This window comes from Cyphomyrmex costatus, unplaced genomic scaffold (genome assembly GCF_001594065.2).
Source record: "Cyphomyrmex costatus isolate MS0001 unplaced genomic scaffold, Ccosl1.0 scaffold14, whole genome shotgun sequence".
In the NCBI taxonomy this organism is placed as follows: domain Eukaryota; kingdom Metazoa; phylum Arthropoda; class Insecta; order Hymenoptera; family Formicidae; genus Cyphomyrmex; species Cyphomyrmex costatus.
Window position 1 is genome coordinate 1177131 of NW_017275390.1, and position 25086 is coordinate 1202216.

At 35.0% G+C, this 25086-nt stretch overlaps 1 protein-coding gene across 1 annotated transcript in view; it reads left to right on the forward strand.

Moving 5' to 3' along the window:
• Positions 1-24827, forward strand: part of CaMKII (Calcium/calmodulin-dependent protein kinase II) — an 82021-nt gene extending 57194 nt beyond the window's left edge. The window contains exons 12-18 of the mRNA XM_018551333.1: positions 3983-4039; positions 8466-8657; positions 11640-11795; positions 19690-19765; positions 20902-20996; positions 21651-21768; positions 22337-24827. Coding sequence (XP_018406835.1) covers positions 3983-4039; positions 8466-8657; positions 11640-11795; positions 19690-19765; positions 20902-20996; positions 21651-21768; positions 22337-22469 — 827 coding nt within the window. The 3' untranslated portion in view covers positions 22470-24827. The remainder of the gene's footprint in view (positions 1-3982; positions 4040-8465; positions 8658-11639; positions 11796-19689; positions 19766-20901; positions 20997-21650; positions 21769-22336) is intronic.
• The last annotated feature ends 259 nt before the right edge of the window (positions 24828-25086 follow it).

Genomic DNA, 25086 nt, shown 5'->3' on the forward strand with positions numbered 1-25086 from the left:
ATCACTTCCGCACGTTTATTAGATCTCATCTAGCATACTTGTGTTTCCTTATGCCCGCACACATATACATACACACACCCCCTTGGTGTTATATATTTTGTATTTCTCCTTTTTTGCTGCCACGTTTTAGATTATGTATTGTGACTCTTTAATTAATTGGCTCTAATTTCGTCTCTTGGATTTATTGTGTGAACCAGAGCGATAGAACAAGGATGCGATGAACCCAACTATTTGTTGTCAATAAAGAGAAAGCTAAATAAATTTTATTGTTTAAATGTCGCGCGATTGTAAATGGAGGAAACAAAATTATTGTTAGATAAAACGTATATGTACCGCCGCATTATTTGCCTAAATATTTCTTAATTTTAAAAATTTATGGTGAAAAAAACAGCCAAAATTTACGTGGCAGTGACAGTTATCACAGATATAAAAATTGTCGTCATTTTAATGAATCATTATTTTAACGAGCTCTATAGAGGAAAAAGTACAATCGAGTGTTTTATATTGAATGGAATTATGCAAACCATTGAACAAATGAGTAAAGATTTACCGATGATAAAATTATTGATTTTATCGTTGAAATTTAACATTGCAGGATTTCATTTCGTTCAAAAGCTCGGATTATCCTATAATAATATTATCTGTAGCAATTTAAAGGATTTCATTTTACTGAATAATTGATATTATTTATATAAGTTGACTACTAGGATTGCATCGTGTATAGTTACAGCAAAACTAATCACACAGATCACAGTATAAAATTAATTTTGAAGGATCCAGTAGGAAATAACGAAGTAAATAACAGATGTTCGGAATTCCATCCGATTATCACTTTATATGTACTTTTCTCTATGTGACTCTTCCACGTGCACCGTTTGAGAAATGCGATCGTGCCTCTCTGGCGATCGTGTTCTCGAATGATCTTTTCACCTTCAAACTCCTCGCATTTATCACACGCCCTTACCTATACTTACTACTACTTAGGTCATTATTACCATACCAAATTTAAAATCACACACATGTATGCAAACGCGCGCATATTTACACGTACACGCACAACACACACACACACACGCACACACACACACACACAGACACACACACATGCACGCACGCACGAACGCGCACGCAACAAATAAACATATGACACGCTCTCTGTCGTCGTCACAAATCTCGACTCTCGATGTTTAGCCCAGTGTTATGGATTTATGAACACCAGTTATACTTTTATCTTCTTTTTTTTTTTCCCCCTGACGCTTGTCTCACTATCCCTGTCTTTTCGCTTTTGCCTCAGTCTTCTTTCTCTCCCACCCTTTTGTCACTTGCTTTGTCCGCTTGGTCCGCCGACTGAACCCATTCATCCATGCAACAGCCAACTCGGAATTGATTCCATTCACCTCCTTCACTTGGTTGCTTTTTTATGTGTGATCCGATTTCTCGCATGTTTTCCGCCTATCGCACGCTTGCTCGCCATCGTACGGCTTTTTACAAAGTTTCGAATCGAATATCAAGAAGATTATAACGTGAGGGAGGAAAAGACAGGGGAATCACAATTTAATGTCGCAGAAAAATCTTCGAAATACTTTTCTTTTTCGACCATTTATTTTTAGCTAAAAGTAAGTGCAAAGTTTCGTGACGATTCCATCAATTTCAAGTTGTAATTTTTATATTGCAGATTTGGCATGTATATTAATTTGTTTTTTTTTTATATTGATTAATGAGACAAGATGATTACACGCGAAAGATAGATCAAGAAAATTTTATTATAGGAAGGTTCCGCTTGCCTACAAAACGATTGCCTACAACTTCATTTGCACACAGCGTATTGCATACACGACAACATTATACACAGAATATACATACGGCAAAAACTCCCTATTGTCTTGTGTGCAACGTGCTGTGTACAATATTGCTACGTGCAAATGAAGCTGTAGGCAATCGTTTTGTAGGTAAACGGGACCCTCTCACGGATTATTACGTTCGAAAAATTATACGGAGAAACAAAATCTGATTTACATTCAGAAAATAAAACAATTGATTTATATCATATCATATTTTCAAGCTTAAAAATTTTAATCTTTAATAATTTAAAATTTGAAGGATTTTTGAATAATTTAAAACGCAGAATAATTTATATACTTCTAAAATCTTATATTTCATACACAAAGAAAACAGTTTTAACATGTATATTTAAAAGAGAATAATTGTTAAAATTTATAAATTTTTATAATAACCAGTAATGCTATCTACAGCAATTCTATTATAGTATTTCTATAGTAACTCTTTGCTAAATAATTAATCGAATATCGCGACCGAAACATTGAAACCGTACGGTCGGCTCGATCTGCACGTGTTACAATTTCTTTTTTTACTTCCCTACTACTCGAGATACGATCGATACGTGTTTTTATCGACGTGTGCACGTTCTTAATGCAAAGTATACTCTCCAGCACTATCCCAATTATCAATCGATTGTACTCCCCAATCTTTTTTTCTACTTAACGATCGTTCTTTTTTATATACGTATTTTATATACGTTCGATGGTAACGGCACCACTGATCTTCATAGTTCCCATAAATAAAAAGGAGAAAAAAAAAAGTTTGAGTCATGATACGATCGTTACATTTTTGTCAGTCACAAACGATGCTCTCTACTTTGCTACGCCCTCGTCGTCATTATATTAAGCATCATCACTTAATTTATCTTGATAACGAGTGTTTTTATTAGTAGCCGTGGCATTGTACGAAAGAAATCGATTGCCGTTAATTTGCACGGTTAATAGTCGGCGCAAAGTAATGAATCTCTTGCTTTGCACGAGAAAATTTTTCTTGTCATCACACGATAATTTTTAAATTATTATATAGTAAAAGTAATAAAGGCATGATGATATCATAGCTCTTGCTATTGCTTATGAGAAATTGTTAACGTAGTAAAAATGTCACGGGGATGTAACGATATATTCTCTACTTTTGTACGGACGGTTTGAGATTTAAAGTGGAAATATTTACATGAAAATTTTGTACAAAGATATAAAAGCGTATCATTGGGAGTTTGATAAACTTAAGTAGAAATCTTTTGAGAATCCCTTGGTGATTCTTTACTGAGGAGCGTTGCTCCTTTATTGAAGAAATTTCGTATTTTGTGTTTTTATAATCAACGATAGAAGATTCAGATTTGTTATTACTCTGTATTGAAAATGTCTATTTTATGTATACTATAATATATATAATTATTGTGCTGTAAATGGCGATATTTTACATTTACTAATTATGTCGTTTCATATATTTGCCTGTGTTGCTTAGCAATCGTTATTTTTTTATCATTAATAATGTCGAATATACAATGAAAAATAAATGTTAATATCGTAGAATTTGGCCATGTATCACTACGTAAAAATCTAAGTTTAATTTGTATTACCAAAGAAGGTCCTCGTTTGCCATAAAGTGAATACATAGCAGAAAAATAAAGCTGATTTTTGTGTATCACTTCTAAATTTATAAATCTACTATCATCTATCACTATTTGTATATCTTATATTTACTTGTATAATGATGACTGATTGATTGATTGATTTTCCCATAACTTTCATCGAATATTTCTATTATACAATAATTCATTAATATCAATTATCAAATAAATTATTTCTTTCTTAGCATTATCGCTTAGCAGAAAAATTTATTTTTGCGTATAATATGCTAAATGCAGAAAAGAAGTGATCACATTAGTGAAGTGAATAATAAAATTTTTGTAACATTTGTGTTTAAGCTTCACTTTTCTACAATGTATTTTTTTTATAAGAATAATTAAGGAAGTGATATTTATGATTTATATGTCAGTATTAGATAAATTGAGAAAAATAAGCTTAGCTTCTGATCATGCGACGTGGCTTTATCAACATTCTATATAAATATTTTAAGCGTTATGTAATGATATAAATTGTTCGTATATCGTATACGTGATGTATGTGTGTATGTTGTACAGAGGATAAGAAGGGCGGCGTCGACCGGAGCAGCACGGTCATTGCCAAAGAACCCGAAGGTAAAACCAATTTTCGAGACGAGATATATACGTATAACGTATCTATTGTGCATTACTTTGTAAACGTCGCGCGATTGCACTGGCCTCTCCCATCCGCGCTTAATTAATTTCAAGATTTTATGATATAATTATCACTGTGTAATTTTTATCCTGTTATTATTATACATACATATAATATTCGCGTAATGTACTTGTTTATATTATAACATTGACTTTTTTAATCTCTCATGTTCTTATCAAGACAAACGCAATTGATTTATCACGCATTGCGGACGAATATTTCCTTTTTTAGATAAAATTCAAACTCTTGTGATATATTTCATGCATTATCAAACCCGTACGGCACTTTGTCCAAGCGAACATGTGGAAAGATAATTCTACTTTGTCGCAGCTGACATGTTTTTGAATAATAATCGATAAAGTCGTATATATACGGCGTAAGTTTAAAGTGCGCAAAACGAAAATTATCTTTGTTTTGTTGATAAACGAGCTATTTTTGTATTACATAATTCTTTTTTAATTTAAAGTAATATTGGAGTCTATGTTTAATCTAATTTAAAGCTATCTTACTGTTGTTGCGGCAGTTGGACAAGAACTAATTACAATTAATGATAATTGTGATATCTTGCAGTTGTGCTGCTTCGCGATATCATATATGATATCGCAACGAACAGAATTTTGAACATAACGATCTGTGTTTTACGTAATAATTTAGATATACATGTGTGGAAATTAATTACGTATATGAAATTAGTTATTTATTATATTAATAATTTTAGTTAAAATTATTAATTGAATAATAAATTTTATATTTATTACACACAAACTCGACTTGTAAAAAATATACTTTGCCGTAAGTACACATTTACATCAAACTAGTTGCACATTAAAATATCATCTACATGATCGCTTGGATTCCAGTAAAAATCACATGTTAACGTATAAACGCGACTGTGTCCTTTTTTTTAATTGAAGCTTTAAGTCGAATGGTGTGTGATCTCTTGAACGTGCACAACGTTTCTTTGTGCCTGCAGAAACGATCGGTATTAGTTTCCAGAGCGTTCATAAATCAGCCACTATGCGTGAAACGTTTATCTCGATGTATTATCCACGAAATATTGACAGGGGAAGGATAATTCGAGTATCACCACGGTTGGGAGAGAGCCAATTCATGAGAGGCTCCGTGTCTAGTTTCGAGCCCGAGCTTTTGCACCCTTTCTTTTGCCGCTTCTGCGAAATTGTATGGCGGATTTACCGTCTCTCTCTCTCCTTTCGTCTCGTCAACTAACATTCTGGATAATTCCGTCTCTTTCTTGCTTTCTTTTTCCTCTTACGTACGTGAGTTTTCCCCTTCTAATCAATTTAAAATTAATCCTGTAGTCTAAACTGAGGATCCTCCTGAACTCTCTTTTGAATCGGCTTCATAATAGCGAAATTCATATAACATCTCATATAGCTAATGCGAGTGTAGTTAGAGATTATATTGTTTGATAATCATTATGATTGACGCCGATTAAACTGATCATCGAATCCCACGAAATACGTTATGTGCAGAACGATGTATCCTTTGAATCGGTTTATTTGAATGTCTATATGTATAACTGGATTGTGATGCGGTAATTAATTCATTCCCATTACTATTACTAATTTCAACTATTAATTTTCCTAATTTCTACTTATAATCAGAAGAATATAAATCGTAAAGCAAGGAAAGATTCCTTCAGAAAAAAGAGAATATAAAAATATACGTAATATTTTTACTGTATCTAAAGTTATTCTTACATCTCTGTAATTATAAATTACGTATATTTAAATTGGATTGCTTTTCTTCTCTTATTAAAGAATCTTATCTATAATTAAAGCGCGTAAACAAGTTGTGTCATTGATATTTATGATTGCAATTAAATAGAATAGAAATGAAAATTCAGATAATTAACTAAAATGTTTAAAAAAAACTGGATATAATAAAATAATCAGTTAGTATTAACAATAATTGTTGATGTTTCACGGATGTATAATAGATGTATATAATGAAGTCCTTGCCGCCAAATTAGTTATAACTATATCATAATGAGAGCGGCATGAAGGCGGCGCTACAGTGGTAATTAACTCGAAAGTTATAATTAACTCGATTTATAATTCCAACTAACTAACGCAGGGAGTTTACTCAAGTGTAAGCTCAACGTGGATAGTTTAAGCCTATGTAAAATTAACCACGCAGTAGATACAAAGCTGAACTTGATCCGTAAATCTCTGCAACGATAATTATCATCTTATTTTCATCAATACGCAATAATTAATATTTCACGTGTCTACTTCGATCAATAATATAAGAAGAATCATACAGAGAGAGGCAATTACTTATTAGCGTAAATACTTATATTTCTAGAATGTATCCTATATCTTGATTTCTCTGCACTTGAAAATTTACACTGCATTATATAACCTTTACAAGGCTAATACGAGGCTGTGTTTCGAAATTTCGTTTTCGTATTGTCAAAGAACTTCAAGAGAAATTTTGACTGGTTATTGAAACAATGTACACGCACACATATATAATTTCTCTTTTTTAATCAAGTCGACGGATTTCCTTACGGGAAAGCGTCGCGATCCCGCTCCGCCTCGCGCGCTCTTCAGACGTACTGTCAGCAAAAATACCTGGCCGCTTGGCATTACTTGAAAATAGATCGGCAGCGGTTCAAAACGTCGTTGTATGTACGTTCGACCCACCTCGCAAGTGAATTGAGTCGCGCCCGACTAGCTTGCCTCTGTCGATTTTCAGTGCCGGTTATTTCACAAATATTTTCCGGTGTTATACTAAAGGGATTAAATTTACCTTCGCCTCCTTGCAAAAAATTCATTTTTGCATTTTATATTGTGCCATATTGTTACGATAGCGTTGTGTGTCCTTCGCGTGTGTGATTTAGTTCTGGAATATTATCGCGCAGAACATAATTGTGATGGCTAATACCATACCCAGCTCGTCCAAACACATGGAGAATTACGGTGAGTTTCTGGAGGGTTCTGTTCTTCCTCGTAACTTTGTTACGTACATGTATATTTACGTTCATCTCGCACAATTATATTTTACTTTTATAACAGCTTATTTGCTTAATTCGGAAAACTGAAAATACTTTTTTTGACGTAAAATTTTATTTAGAATTTATTCTGGAATAATTTAGTAAAAAAATAACCACTTCTGTACTATTTATTTCTTAGAACAAATATCAAATTTAATTTTATTATGATTGTAATAATTTTTTATATTGTGACCCTGAAGAGCTTTAGTACATTTTAAGCTCGTTTTGCGAATTGTGTTTACCAATCTTTCATTAATTAAATATTAAATTGATTTCTGTCAGAAAACAAATATCAACTTGAAAGAGATTTAATTTTAAATATCTTTACGCGTCCTTGAATTAAACTTGTCAAAGTCATCTTGAAAATAAATTTACGCTTATTTTTAAACTTAAATCTTAAATAATTGATTCTTTAACAACTGCATAATTAAGAAAAAGTCTATTCTGATTAATTAAAGAATTCATTGAGAAAATATCGGGAATCTTGGTGCAGGAATGTTTTCTATACCGATCGTTACTGTTCTATATTAATCGCGAACTGCTTGGTAACAATATTTTATGCAAAATGAGCTTTCGTTGTGGTACAAAACGCTACATATATAGTCGGATTATATATACAAACGCGCTTCTAGGTTTCTATTTCAAGAATAAATCTTGTCTAGAACGCACGAGCGAAAATTTGCGCGGGATCGCATTATTCTCATTCCACTATACAAGATCATGGCTATTCGCAAATAATTGACGCCGTTCTTTTCTCTCTTGCTCTCTTTTTCCCTATAATCTACAACACACAGTGTTCCTGATGAATAAATTAAATTTTCTTCTTCAATTCTTTGAAAAAATTTTTTTTAACTAATTCTGCTAACATTTTCCCATTTCACCAATTCTGTGTATCTGTCTGATTCCGCAGAATTTCTCGGGAACTAATTCTTGCATATGTTTGCCAGGCTAGTGTTGCTCGATAATGCTACATGTTAATCCCTACTTACAATTAACACAAATTAGCTCAATAATAACATTATATGATTTGATCCAATTAGTAGAGTGTGGCTTCGTGACCTCATATTGTTTCGAACGCGCCCTTCGTAATAATTGATCGATACTCAAGGTTTATATACTTTCTTCTGTACATATTTCTGTCTTCGCACGTATCATTCTTGGTATCATCAAGATTCAAATAATTCGCAGGTGGCGCGTCGCGACAGCAGTCGTTTCGCAGAATTTGCTTCTTGCGTTTTGTGCCTTGTGATCATTTCTGTTTTTCACCCGTGTTGTTGCTGATTGGTGCACCCCTAAAAACAAAAAAAAAAACGATCTCCCTCCAAAAGCTCTTGGCACGTCCCAAGGTACACCTCCAAGCAGCCCCGCGACAATGTCCGCGTTCTCCAGGATGGTCGGCGCGGCCACAACCATGGCGAACAAACAGGCCCCGAATCAGAACCAGACCCAGATTCAGGCCCAGGTCCAAGCCCAGGCCCAGATTCAGAATACGGGCAACCCCCTCGGAATTGCCGCGGTTCTTCTTCAAGGGACCCAAGGTAAATTCAGAATTTAGATTCGATGTGCTGCATTGAAATGCAGGATAAATCGGGGTCTTCAAATCTTAATTTTTAATCCTTTGCGGCTCTACAGTCAAGGAATTTTTTTTTAATTATTCTCGAGATAACAATTTAAAACGATTGTATGATTAAACTCTCTCTTTATGAATAACAGTATTTATAGAATTAAAATTATTTTTTAAGCCTATGAATTTTTAAAGACAAATTTATCTCGATATCTTTAAATCTTATTATATATTTCAAGTGGATTCATTTAAAAGTCAATGTAATTATTTTCAAATGCACTGAAAGAAAGTACAGCGGTTGGAATCGTTCGCTGATAAGTAAATAACCTTTTATTTATCCACGAAAATGTCGAATTCATCTAGTTTTTATTACGATTGCTATTGATTACATTAGATGGAGGCAATGAACGCGAATTGATGAAGAAAAGTAAAACATAGGATTGCAACGATATTTTCGTTAAAAGTATCGAATATTTGCCGTTGTTCTCGAAATGCAATTTGTTTGAAATGTTTGGCAACCGAAATGTGTTTCGGAGAGGTTATCACGAATTCCGATGGTCTGATCTTCCGGATGCGAAACTTTTAAAATTGACTATTCTTTCATCTCAATACGAGAAAACGTTCTTCTGTGTTGTATAAATGAGATACTTTTTGAATTCACTCTTTCAATCTCACGTGTGAAATGATGAACTTAGAGAATGATGTGCTTCAAGAGATGACTGTTAAAAATGTTCAAAAATCCAAATCGCTTTAATCAAATTAAATTTACTTTACATTTTTGTAACTGAACTTATCAAGTCGTAACTATTAGAATAAGATGTAGGTATAGTTACGATTAGATTTTGTAAACATCTTTTTACCATATTCAGAAATCGTTCCACGACACAAAACTTTTGTCAACCGACATTTTGCTGAATTTTTCAATAATCTATGTTTATACTCGACAACCACAAAAATACCTGCTGCATTGTGATCTGAATGAGAGAATTGAGAAATCAGAGAATATTATAGGTAAATCGAAAAAAGAAGATTAAATGGGTGTTAATTAGAAATCGTATGACATATAAATCGAAAGTGTGATATTATCAATTACTACTTGCTCAAATTGTTTGACTTTTTAAATTATGGAAGCATATCTTCACGAAATTCATTCTATAGAACTCTCTTCCTCTCCCTTTCTCCGTATTGTTCCTCTCTCCTTCTTTCTTTCTTTCTTTCTCTCGTACCGCAGGGTGAGAAATAGGCACGTACACTGGAAGGAGATGCTAAAGCGCAACTAACAGCAGTCTGATCGACGAATCGGTAAGGTTACCCAAGCCGGATGACCCATTTCTGCTTCCACGCTTTATTGAGATTCTTTGTAAAGAGCACATGTGTGTACATACATATACATACGTATATTATATATACAATATACGTGTATGTGTATACTTATAGCCGATGCATAGCAATAATCGCTCTTAAATGAGGACGAAGCAGGAATCGGTCTAGTCGTTTCTGCTTTAAAAAGCCGCAGCATGATTTGAAATTTATTGTAAACAAATTTTTTTACCACATAATGTACACTTATGTCACAAGGTTCGTCACTATATGTTTCTTGCTTCTGTTGCATTATTTTTGTCTTTTATCATTCACGCTTTCTCACACCTTTTATACAACGAGCTCGTACTTTTCGCGTTTGCCATATATGGTACATTCACGTTACACGTACACTCACGCACTCGTTGATTTTTTTTTTTTTTTTTTTATAGACATTAGATAATATCCTCAGCCGACGATCCTTCCGTAAAAGGCGCGACGAAAACGGAAGAAAAGCTTTCTCTTTATATTGTCGTTTCTCTTTGCGCCACTCCTCGATTTCTCCTTGACTATATTTACATACGTAAACAATACTGCCTGACGAATCGATTCATCCTGATTGATTGACTGGACGATTTATTCGACGATTTCTCCTTAAATTTTCCAAGTTTCACCTCCCTCGGACAAACAGGACTCACACAGCTATAAAATATAGTGTAAAATATACTGAGATTTGCATTCGCTCTTCCGTCTCGCTCTTCCGGCGATATCGATGACTTCCCTTGCTCCGCTGCTCTTTCGTCGGATCTTTATTATTTACGGATTCGAGCGTCGGGAATAGACGACGCGATGATCGATCGCGTTTTACACCATCTTGCTAGCCACGTCCGTTCCTGTTAAGTTCAGCAAGTGGAATGGATCTGACAAGCAAGTGGAAATAGACAAACTGCAACGACATGAACGACATAAATAGTGATGTTGACACTGATATCAGTACACTAGATGCAACAAATTTGTCAAATAAAATGGTTTTTTCTTTCATAGTTGACTGTTATGCACTTGCAATTGAAATTTTTTATTAATACATATTGTTGAGAGTTTAAAATATTTTATTTATTTTGCGTCACGCGTCTAATATTTTCTAACTATGATTTGCAATAATTTTTTTTATTATAAATTGCAAAATTATTTTACATCGAAATAAATTATTTCTCTCCGTCTCTGTTTTGTTTTAAATTATCATGTGATTATTCTATAAAAAATTATAAATCTTTTGGGTGTGAGCTCTCTGAATTATGATTTAGTTAAAATGAATTAAAAATTAATTAAAAATGTTTACTCAAAAAGATTGTAAGCCAAACACTTTAATCAAGCGATAATCTCAAAATGTATCTAAATAATTAAAATATTGTCCGCGTGAAGAGTTTCGAGCCTGTGTATTGTCATTTCTTATATTTTATCATTGAATGTGAATGAAACGAATTGAAACGAGAATCCGCGAAAGACGGAGGAGCAGTCGGTCTAAAGAGCATCGCCAGTCTAGAGCGGGTCAGACGCGCGATTACGCGATGCGACGAGACGCGAATACGACGCGACGTGCAATGGCTTCTTTGACGTTGACACTAGCTCGTGTTTGGTTGGTTGATTGCATGACTAGCTGGCAGCGCAGGAAGCGGTAGCAGCAGCGGTAGCAGCAACAACAGCCAGAACAGCCAAGTCGGCGCTTCGCCATCGTCGCCGGCCAGTATCAGCCATCAGGCGAATGGTAGCAACGAGCCGATAGCATCGCGACGCCAGGATTCCTCGCCCACCGGTCTGTAGCACGATAATCTGGCACGTTTCCTTCTATCTTGATACTCTTCCCTTCTTCCTAGAGGGTGGAAACGATCTCTTAACTCGTTCTCGAGCGTCGCTGCATGCTATAGAATTTAATCAATTATTTTTGATCGTTATTTATTGCGTATATATGCCTGTTGATGTTGTCTATCGAATTGTCAGAGCATCGATTTTCCGTGTATTTTTAGTCCGCCGTCGGCAATTTCTTTGTCAGTTCTTATTCAAATTTGTAAGATCGATTCATAATCGCGAATTAGTTGCTTCTTTTTATCGAATTCCTCAGTCGATCAAAATTCACATGTTTATTATTATTATAACGGCTGCTATGCAGGATATCGTCGTAGCATAGGTCGCACAGTTGCTGTAAATGGCGATAAGGTAACGCTGAGTGAACTCGGAGAATTTGATCGCGTAGGATATTTACGAGACGGCTAGACAGAGGTATTTCCCCGAAAACCGCACATTCATTTGTACCGTCTATAAATAATCGACATTAATGTTTGCTATGATTTATGGAAAACGATTCGGTATTTTCTCTACGCCTACGAATAAAGCGTAATGGATGTGCAAAAATAATGGGATTAATTACAGCTATCGGCCCGTTTGTTGGTCGGCGAACCCAATTTATGATCAATGCAATGAAAACAACATTATTAAATAAACGTGAATACAAATACATGTGAAAGGATCGATATAAATGAAAAGCCGTTAATTAATAAGTGAAATGCGCTCAGAAGTCATTTTTATCGCCGTGCTGCAATATCTTTTGTTTTTTTCTAATTTGCTTGCAACGCAAATATATATACATATTACTGTACGTAAGTAATGATTACTTGTTTCAAAAATTTATATATCTGCAAATTTATTATATATCAAATTTATTTAAAATGTATTCTGAGTAGTAAGTTCAATCAAGATTATTAAATTAATACAAATTTGATTTGCTTATTATAATGTATAAAGTCGTTTTTTCGATCAATTTTATAAATTTTCTTCTAAAGAAAATAAATTATTGTTTTTAGTATAGATACATAGTAATGCGCTTTCCTAAAATTTATGATAAGTACGTTTTAATATAATTATCGTGCAAAATATTCTTTGTTAAAGATAATCGTTAAACTTAAGATAAAGAAAGCAAATTGAATAATCGTCCTTCTTAGCAATAGAACATATTTTTCTGTTTACAGAATCATTTTAAGTTTATTGTTAATAAAATCTCTCTCGTGCTATGTATCGGAAAATATTGTTAAAGAATAGTAAACACACAAAAATTGTAATCGTGTTTTCCATTTTCCCAATGGGTCGCTTGTTGGATGGATATAAATAAATGTTAAACAGAAGATATCAACGATACATGTATACAGTTCATGTGTAATATATGTAATTCGAACGTATCGGGTAGATTCCGAGTACCGCACATAAAAATTTATATGTTCTCCACCCTCTATCCTTCTTACTCGCAATCGAAACTTATCCTGGTTATTGAGCCGATACCTCGCAAGCGATTTAATCTGACGTAGAAACTTCTTCGTCTTCTGGGATATTATCAGACGAGAGACATCACCTTGACCGCCATTATGTCAATTAACTGTCTTCTGCGTGATCCAGACAATTGACATTAATACGATTACCAACATTGATACTTGAATAGCGTGCTCGATGAGATCAGTGCACACAAACGCGTGCAATCGGTATTTTTGAATACCTCGATATGAATAGCGACTTTAGGAAATGAAATTAGAGATTGCATTAAATCCCAGAAGGGAGATTGAAATATGAACGAATATTTTCGTTGGATACAACATAATTTAAAACAGTAAAATTTGAAAGAACGATGGCGATCTACGAGGATTTACGATTAGTATCACGTTTGATTTATCCAAAATTCTCTTTGTTTAGATATATCTAAAAAAAAAATTGATATTTGAGTATTATATTTTTTTTTTAAGTTATAAATTCCATGTATACTTTCGACCTGGTATCTCCAATTGATCAAAATCCCTTCAAATACGATTATCGACAAAGCTTCGAGTTATCGGCGCTCCTCTTCCGCGTGAACGGTATTATCAATTTGTTTTTGTTTGTTGGGTGTCTGTGTGTTTTTGCATGCTGCACGTGTTTCGTGTATCGCCTTATGATCGCACACCCTTGTTTGTGCCTGCATGCACCTACTCCGCAAAAAAAAAAAAAAAACGTGCAGAACGGGAAGCACGACGGATGAACGATGCCGACGGACACGCATTCCGGATAGGCTGCGTCCTCGACGAGGATCCCGAAGACGGTAAGAAAACCGTTGATGCCCGTAAGTTCGGGATAAACGCGAGGGAGAGGAACACGCAGCAATCACCATGTTGGAGCCCCACGTCTTGCGGTTTGCTTTGAAACTCGTTCAAACCGCCCCCCTCGTGCTTTCTTTAAATATTTCTACAGCGGGCAATACTGAAAAGAATAAAAGAAAAAGTATTTAAATGATATTCTAAATAAAAAGATTTTAAGATTAGAAGAATTTAACACAATCTTTCAATAAAGTTTCAATAAAGAGAAGAATATGTAACAGTAATTTTATTTTTTAATCAGTAGGCTATATTGTTTTTATGAAACCTTTTATGTATGACTAGTTGATTAATTTTTTCGGAGAAATATACAAAAATCGAATTTGATAATGTATCTTATCATTGCATTTATTAGGTGCATTCAGAAAACTACAATCGTTTTCTGAGCGCTCAGTGAATTTTTGCATCCTTGATCTGAATATGCTTAGATCTAACGGAATATGCCAATTAGATGTAAGAATTCATTGAGCGCAGTGAGTAGTTATAATAATCTGAATACCTCATTGACTTAGTCAAAAGGCAATTTTTTTACATCGAGAGAATTCAATTTCTTTATTTTTTCGATTTTGTTGCATATAATGTTTCAGCAACAATGATAATACATGGGAATGTCTTAAGTAAGAAAAAGGGACTTGGTTGGCCTCTAAAAGTCTCAACAGAAATTCTAAGGCGAAAATTAAGGGATAACTAGAATGAATAGATTAATCATTCTTTACAATAATTTTTTCTTACAATTTTTACAGTTCTCAAATTGTATAAATTTAATCTGATCAACCAATTGATATCACGTTAGATATCTCTCTGTATATATTTTAAATTATCATTCATTATCATGTTAATGATCGAATATCCTTGATTGTATTTTATCTTATTTATCATATGTATGTATATTCAACGTATGTATATTCAACGTAATGCTATCTCTGTGCATCGCAAGCAGGTAATAAGTAACCAAGATTGACTAAACCGTCTGCACATATGTTTACCCTATCTACCTTGGTTACCGTCGTTTAGAGCTCTTAGTATTTATAATTTATATCAAAGTAAGTATATCAAAGTAAATTTACATTACGCGGATTGTTTATTATCGATTGAACTAAAATTTCAGAATGTATAAGATCTGTTTACATCACAATGGGATTTTGATATTCACATCGTTATTCACGAAAAATCATCTCGGTCGAATCTTTTAGTTCATCGTTAAATAAATATACATTTTTACGATATTTTTTTTCATGTAAATAAAAAATTCTTTTCTAAATGTGCGTTCGCTTCGATAATTGGAAAGCGTGACACTCGCAGGTATAGATTTGCTGTTTGGTAATGGATGGTTTTGAATCCGAACTAATGGTGACTCTTGATAGGCTAATAGGCGCACTATATATCACAAACATGTGCTATACATATATATGTATATACAAAACAAGTTGGAAACTAGCTAGCTCGATGCTCCAGTATTCGTTCAAGTTGAATCGCAGCAAATACTGGCTCTAATCCGCGAGCCGCAAGTTAACGTGATTAAGATTCTCTGGGCGTACACGATCGAAGCCTCTTGTGCCGATTCACCTCGACTTCGTAAATGTCTTGCGATTGTCTTCGTACAATTTGCGTTCGCATGCACGCACACTATTTAATCTGAATTCAATCGGAACATAGTAAATCGTGCTGAATCATAATAAAGGGGACAGGAGGATCCATTCGAATCCAAATGCTACGTTGCATCTAAAATGAAAAACGACAAGTATAAAAGACATTTTGCGTTTATTAATGTTGTACATGCACAATGTATACATGAAAATAGTGTTGCCAACATCGACTAGCGGTAACATTCAAGCAAAATCTAACGTAACATAACAAATTCGATTGGACAACGGAAACGGCAAACCAAGAGGAAGATGAGAAAATGGATAATGATGAGAACTCTCGGGGGAGACGGTCAATCCTCTTAGACGATACCGCACGTGAGGATTAAGCTAATAGCTTTTACATTTCGATAGAATTAAAAATTGAGAAACGTTATATGCTAGAGACCTCCGTGAACAGTTCGTGCTTGCATGCTATTATATGCATACTAATTATAATATCATTTTCATTATTATAATCTACGATAAACGGACTGGAATAAATTTCTCTTGTACATGAAATGAGTTGCATACCATATTACATACATGTACGTATTATATTACATTAATAAATTATTTTAATATAATACTTGTTCACACACACACACACACACACACACACACTTAACGAAATTCTCTGCGTGTTAGTCGAAGAAACGGATATTTAAAAATATGAAGCAATTCGACGTGCGGGCGAAGCTTAATCCTCTTCGTGTTTGTACAGCAGCTTGAGTATTGTCTTGAAAATTCATCCGTCTTGCCCATTTTTTAATACGAAAGGGATATATATATATATTGCTTGTAGACATAAGAATCGTGTGTCCTATCAAGACCTGCAGCCAGCTCTCAACCAACTCCCAGTGCTCAGGTAAAGTGCGAGATTACGTCGTATGTAAGCGACCAAGGAAAATTAAGTCGGAACGAATCGAGGAAGTACTCGTACTCTCCTCGACTTGTTAGTTTTATCGTTTAGGAGTTTACGAAAGGAAGCATATCGCCAAAGAAGGAGCTAAAACCGAATTGAATTTTAATTAGTTTAAGAGTGCTTTTAATATACTCTTTTTAACATAACTAATAATTATTACAGGAATTACTTGTACCAATGAATTCTTATAAAGTGCTTTAATTCCTCTTTAATGCGATGTGTTTTCTCTCTCCAGAAGCGTTATTGACCGATATCGCACGGTTTGCAATACACATATCAATACGAAATATGACCGCATGTCATAATTCGTATAACATAACATACATATATAATTCTATATTCTACATGAAAGACTATTAAGTGATAATAATTTATTACATATTATAATAACGCAATGCAATCACTTTTGCGAGAAACATTATTTCTCGGGATTTGATTACGAAGAAAACTTGTTCTTAAAATCTCGATCGATCTTTTAGAGATCTCTCACATTCTATAATATAATCCCACAACTATACATGCTTCATGGTGCAAAGTGCTTACTGAATATCAAATGAGTAAAGTTATTCTCACGTAATTCACGTAATTGCTGTAATAGTAAAATATATAGAGCTGCGGAAGAGGAGTGTGTTACACTTAATGCGACGATAAATGTCTAAAGACAGATCGATCAGAGACCCGGGGATGGTGGACTTCGTAATAGAATACCGAGGTGCGGTAAAGTTTAATTAATTAGTTAGGACAGTAGCAGAAATAGTAACATGGTAAAACTGGCGGTTGTGTGATGGTGGTAGTGGTATTCAAGAAATCGTAGTACAATAATTAATTGCCGAAGTAAAATTTTTTAAATCCGTTTTCATTATTATTTTTCATCGTACCTCTCGTGTCGTTACTTTGACGTAATCGCGTTTATTTCGTGTGATCTAATAAAACATTTAAGATTTCTAAGAATCACGCTGATTCGTTCCGATGTGGGGGTCTTATCTCTCGAGAGAAAAACTGAAAATCCACACAAAAATTGATCGATCTCTAACGAATATATATATATATATATTATACGAAATACAATCCCCGATGATTAAAGACGCGAAATAATAGCGTATACACTATACATCTCTTGCGATCTCCGAACACTTTCCAAGTCTCTTCGTGGAACTTTGCTTCAACTGTTGAAACGGCATCTAAGGAATGATCGCAATTTCCATGTACGTAATTGCCGATCTATAACGTAAGTAACATATATCGACGAACGCATCGTTAGATTAAATGGTATAATATATACAATCAAATATTAATTTATTCATGCGATCCTTAATTTGGATATGCGTGATGACTTTTATAAGAGATAAATTGCAACAAATACAAAGGAATCGACAAGGAAATGCCCGCAGGGACCTCTTTTTTTTTTTTTTACTTTCGTAATCATTAATCCAACGAATGAACGTTCGTTCCTCTATCGAGATTGAAACAATTTAGACGCACTGTCGAGTTGATGCGTGCACGCGTTACGCATGAAACATCCCAACGAGGAGAGCACGAATACGATCGAAAAGTCAGGAGGTTCACTGCGTGAAGTGTGCGTCGATGAACATGTGGATGGATATGTACTTGTGTTGAGTGAATGAAGCGACAGCTTGAATGAGAGCCTGAGGGGAAAGGCCGTTGAAGAGAATGACAGAAACGCGAGACGCGCGCTGCGCTGCTCAATCGTCAATTTGGCAATTCGAGTTACTCTCTCGGATCTCACCACTCGGCCGACACGAAACGACCACTGAATTAGATACGATCGTACATTGTGCGCTTGTGATTTCGTAATCACGAAATCATTGAAAGCGTAACAGATCCCTGATGTCAGGCCAAGTGGAAAAGGGTCACTTGTATCAGCCGAGTCTTGCATTATTCTTATTTCTATACGTGTATTATGGTAAAAGCTCGCGTTGAAGTAAACAATATTATTTCTTATTGTCTGTACACTTTACATGGTCTCTTCACTATAATCAATTAGTTAATAATAGACAATTTTCCGCAAGTTTTTTTTAAATATATTTTTGAACAGTGGCGTAACTACAGAAGGGCAGAAGAGACCCTTGAAATTTAATTTAATTTTTAATATTACCATTTTAATATTCTATAAATCGTTCCCAGTAAATCTCTTTATTGAAAGATATAAATACGCAAGTATTAAAATCGCCTATTTCAGCAACTTTGTTTCTAAACTTCGATTTGTGAGGTTTTCTCAAAGACTTAACATGATATGCCATTTTTACGACCAACGTTAAAACTTTATCAGAAATAAACTGATAAAACTTAAGGCAAAAAGATTTTATTTTGTCTGTTAATAATATATGTTATCATTTGAAATATAATTATTTGACTAAATATTTGATAGTTAAATTAAAAATAAAATTCTGTATTTCCAAATTTGTATTGCAGTTACACTTACATTCCGCCCTGTTTCTGATACTCTGTTATTGTAGTAAGCTAATATTTGATATTTATATGTCGCGTTCAGTAACAGGGTCTTCAAAAGGCGATGCTTCCGGGTCCGAATTTTAAAGTTATGCCACTGTTTTTGTAATTATTAGTATTTAATTGTACAACAGTTTTCACTGTTAGCACTTTTTACAATTTTTTTTATATAACATTAAAGTCGGGTATAAAATTGTAAGCGCTCTCTTTTTTCAAATTTTACTGCTTTAATTAGTCGTCTCGATTAGGCTATTCGTTCTTTGACGAGGATCCTGACGAGGATCCGATCCACGAGAATCCGATTCGCGACTGCGCTCGATACGGAAATTAATTGCGCGGGTATGGCTTATTGTTCTTGTGCACAACCAGGGGCCGCAATGGTGTAGGGCTTTAGAAAAGTTGACGAAAAAGATAAAGTGCATGCGACTGTGTTTGTGCCGTATAATATGTCGGTAAGCCCAATGGGCGTGCTGGACGCCTCAGTATGAACCGATTGATTTATTGATTTATTGACGGTTCCAGCACGCCGACAGGAAATCATCAAGATGACTGAGCAGTTGATCGAGAGCATCAACACCGGAGATTTCGAGGCATACACGTAAGTAACCATAGAACCGTTTGTTAAAACGGAAACGCAAAGGTCCAGTCTGTACGTTTGTACACAATAGAAAATTGATGAAGTACTGACAAGTTTATGTTAAGATATAACGTATTTGTTAAAGCATATATTATTTGATGAAGCTTTTTACGTAGATATCAATATTTTTGTTTTACTTGTAGTATTTGTTAAACCAATATTACTATCTATATTTACATTTCATCAACATACATCACTTAAAATTGAATTTGGGCGATTGGCGATTAATCTGATAGAAACAGCCGATGCTTCCAATAATATTCCAATTATACACACAGATATACGTCAATCTATTACCGAGGAAAGTAATTACTCAATTTATTTTCTTTTTCTTTAAGTAACAGTTATCTATAACGAAGAATATTTTCTTGATAATAATCTTAAAGTATACTTATTACAAAATTGAAGAAAAACTCATTATTATGTACTCAAAACAAGAATTTATTTTTTTAAAGAATATTATAAAATTGATCGAAGAAATAAACTTTTCATAATAACCAAATCGAATTTGTTTTAATTAAATAAACTTGATTGAAGAGTATATTAAATTTACTAGGATTTAGAATATATTTTGAATAAATTTAATGCTTGTGATGAACTTATGATAAATTTGTCGATATATGAACGTTCGAAATATTTGAAAAATAAGTAATGATTACTTACGAGAGCAATCATTACTTGCGTATTTTCTGTGTGTATACAGGATGATAAAAAAAATCAACATTTATACAGTAGATAATACAATATACACCATATTGACAATGAGTAAAAAAAAGCCGTAGTGAGCAATAGCCTCGACTGCTGTTTTTAAATGTTGCTTTAAATTAAATTTTTTTAAATAAAACGAAAAATCGTTCTGTTGATGGAAAAATAATTCTAAATTAACCGGAAGATGTATATACACATATATATGCATTGTATGTATCTTTTAATTCGGAATCGTTTTTGCTTCAACGGAAAGATTTTTCGTTTCATTTTGATGTGCTATTAAAAACCGATATAATAAAAAAGTATCATTATATAATTAATTATTATACGATGCACAATTATTACAGAGATATATTAATCTCTTTTCATACTTCTCTCTCTCTCTCCAGGAAAATCTGTGATCCACATCTGACCGCATTCGAGCCGGAGGCTCTAGGTAATTTAGTCGAGGGAATGGATTTTCACAAATTTTACTTTGATAATGGTAATTATATGACTCACTTGCATTATTATTATAAACTTACTTTTATAGACAGTTATTTTTATATGAAAATATATTGTATAATTTGTAAATGTAATATATTCGATATAGAATAAAAAATATAAAAGCATTGTAAAATCAATAAATTTTAAATTAATAAATTGATTACTTTTATGTATAATAACAATTGTACATATTAAAGCATTGCACCGGAAATTGATAACCAAAAATAGTTATTTCTGTAAAAATGAGTTTGCCGGATGTTTATAAATTCTCTTATATTTTGCGACTTTTTAAAATTTAGATTTCATGAAAATGAATAGAATTAAATTTCTATTGTAATGAATAAATCAAAAGACTTTGCATGCGCAATTTTAAAAAGTTTCCATGTAGCGCAAAGTTTGCTTAGTTTTGTATAACGTAGAATTGCCTTCGAAATATTTTATACAATTTTATTTGTTCGTCTTCCTTTCTCTTCATGTTTGCGGCACCCATCATAGACGGTAATAGTTGATCTCTTTTTCCTCTCTTTTCTTTATCTCTCTTTCGTTCGTTTATTTCTTGCAATATTTTGACATTGTAAAAGAACTTTTATGTTGCACGTTAATACAAATCACGGTATTCGAATAACTTTTCGCTTTTTTTTTCAATATTAAGCAGTCTTGGGGAAAAACTGTAAGGCGGTCAATACGACAATCCTGAATCCCCATGTTCATTTGCTGGGCGAGGATGCTGCTTGCATCGCGTATGTCAGGCTGACGCAATACATGGACAAGTAAGTAAATATAATAACGAAAAGCGATTGTTAAGTGGTCGAACAGAATGAAAGAAGTCATAATTTATTGGGAGTACAAATTAGTTCGGTTCGCTTTCCAAAAGATAATCGCCTCCAAAGACGAGTTATTTTTTCGAGATGGAATTCGAAAATTGCCTGAGAGATGGGAAAAAGTAGTAGCCAGCGATGAACAATACTTTAATTAATCTGTTCATTCATTTTATTTTATAAAATAAATGCATTTTTGAACGGACCGAACTAATTTTGTACACCTAATATTCAAATTCGTCTTTGTATTATACTAATTAATTTCTTATAAATAATAATAGCTTCTAATTGATTTTTAAAATTTTTATTTAATATTCAAGGGCACAAAGTTGCTCTTCACCATTCGTTTCAACAATTGTAAGATTCCATTGTTGCATATGCGTTATTCTATAATTTTCCCTGCACTGGAGATAGTATCGCGATTTTCCAAGACGAGACATGTCCGTGTCTCATAAAATATGTATAGCTTAGTTCGTACGTTTCGTACTATCGTTTACGTTTCACTTGTTTTGATCCTCAGACAAGGCGTGGCGCATACCCAGCAAAGTGAGGAAAGCCGCGTGTGGCACAAGAGGGACAACAAATGGCAGAACGTGCATTTTCATCGGAGCGCGGTAACGGGTCCATCCCCGTTCTCTTTCAACCACAAATAAATCGGCCAAGAGGACTGTCCTGCCTGCCGCCTCTCGGCGAACGCTCGTTATCCCCCGATAAGAGCGCGAACGAAGGCTAGGAATACGGAATACAACGTAACGCGGGCATCCTCACGAAACATATTACACGTACACACGAAATACACACATATACATAAGTACGGAGAAGTTACGAAGAGAACACACAACGACGTAACGCAGCATTCGAGAGACGGAGAACAGTGACGCTATACAAGTATAACACGATTACAAATACATTTACCATGTAGTACCAAACGCGACAAACCGAAGATATGGCGCATCCGCCGGCATGTATTACTCGCTCCAGTACCTGCTCAGCGTACTTACTACCTATATTTACGCGTGCACACCCACCGCGCCAAGTGTGCCTCGGAGCCTCGACGAGGGAATTATTATGCGCGGATCATCGGAAGCGCGAGAAAAGAGCAGAGAGTCGGTCGCAATCGATTGATATTTTACCGAGCACCGAGGACACGAGGTAGACACTGTCCATTGTCAAGTTAATGAACGCGATCGTGGCGGAGAGAAAGAGAAAGAGAGAGAGAGGAGGGGTGGGGAGGGGGAGGAAAGGGGAGAACAAGAGAAATTTCTGGGCTGCGCATCGTTCATGCACGCGCACTCCGATCATGTCCGTTCCCCGCTGGCCATCTTAAACATCGTCCGCTTTTGATTTCTGGCATCATGCGACAACGCGCGTTTCTTCTTCGATTCTCGAAAGCGAGACTCCGACGTCGATTTTCCGAAAGAGCGAGCGGATCCTCCGAATGGAATTGTGATATCGAGACGAGTTGCCGCGCGACAAAGAGATAATGAGACCGCCAGCGCAATCAAACTCGCGTCGATGTTTCATGTATCGTCAAGTATCATCAGCGAAGTTTGGAAAATTTGAATGCGAGGCAATGTAATAAGCAGAGAGTCACGTCAAATGAATAGTACAATGGCAGATGGAACGAGTCGTCGAAGACGGCGAAGAGACGGTGAAGAGGAAGTGGAGTGACGAGTAGGGTCGACTCGGATCGATGCTGGGCATCGACGGGGACAGCGACGGGGTCGTGATGGAACGAGAAGAGGAGTAGAAAGAGCGGGAGAAAGAACAAGTATTCAAGTATCGACATGAGAGAGAGAGAGAGAGAGAGAGAGAGAGAGAGAGGGGGGGGGGAAGAGAAAGAGAGAGAGAGAGAGTTGAGGAAACTGACGGCGCGACGTGGCGTAGAAGAGCAACTGAATGGAATCGTGATCGAAAATTGCGGCCGAGTGCCACGCCGTGTTTGCGTTGACGAGCGTTGACAAACGCGCGGCGGCAGCATATTTCTTCATGCGATTCCTTTCCTCGGCTCTTTCGCCCTTGTCGCGTCTTGGATCACGGAGCCGACAATTAAAATCGTGCGAGCGCGCGCGTGGACGAGAGAGAAAGTCTCAGGGCGCGCATTCGTGGCGAGATGCGATCGAAAATCCTACGCGCGAAGGATATCCCGTTTCCATTTATTTCATCAACGATAAGACTTATTTAATCAATTTAGAATTCCCGATAGTTAGGCCCTCGCGCGGCGCGTACGTTTCGACACTTTCTACACTCGGTCTCTCTTGACACCGGATATTATCCTATACGAATGCACAAATACCGTTTAATGAATCAGTGATAATATATATCGCGACGTAGAACACGAAAGAAAAGGCGATACACGATGTAAGGAGAATATATAATCCAATAATTTGATATCTCTTTTAGAGAATTGCATTTTTACCTAGTAATGTGCAAGAAAGTATTTCGAGCTTCGTATTTAACGTAGCGTAAGTTTGACGTATATAAGCTTCAATGATTTCTATTACGAGATTAACGGCGAACTGCTACACGATCGTGCTGTCGTGAGCAACTACCACGCGATATCAAATCCTTCATAAGTAATGTTCCTTCGGAATAGCGACTATCACTGAGACGATAAATAATGAATTTATTGGTCAACGAACTCACTGATGTTTGGTAGATTGCATCTCGCTGCGGGAAAATCTATCTTCTTCCACTTTCCCCTCCCCTCGCACGCATTCAAAGAAGACACGCGATGCGCGTGACCGTCCTAGATAGATAGAGAGAAAGAAATAATCTTTAACTGTCTCATTTTATAATGTCAAACACTTTTGATGACACTGGCATATTTGTACATCCGGCTATTTCGAACGGTGGACGTTGTGACATATTCACGTATACAATAAACGGATATAAGTACATACAAAATGTACATTTATTCACGTCCTATTATCTACTCTTTTAGCTCAGTCTTCTAACGTCATTTGTCAAACAATCTTGTATTTCTATATGCATATAAAAATTGTATGATTAACGAAAAAATATTAGAAAGGAAAAATCATCTTTCATAATAAATAAAAGAATTAAGAATAAAAGAGGAAAAGAAAAAAGAAATATGGAAAAGCAGATAAAATGTTATGAGCGAATACTGAAAAAATACAATTTACTTCTATCACATCTCTCTCTCTCTCTCTCTCTCTCTCTCTCTCTCTCTCTCGCTCTCTTTCTCTCTCTGCATTATTAATGTTATACATGGGCATATATTTATTGAATTACTTGGAGAATCTAAAA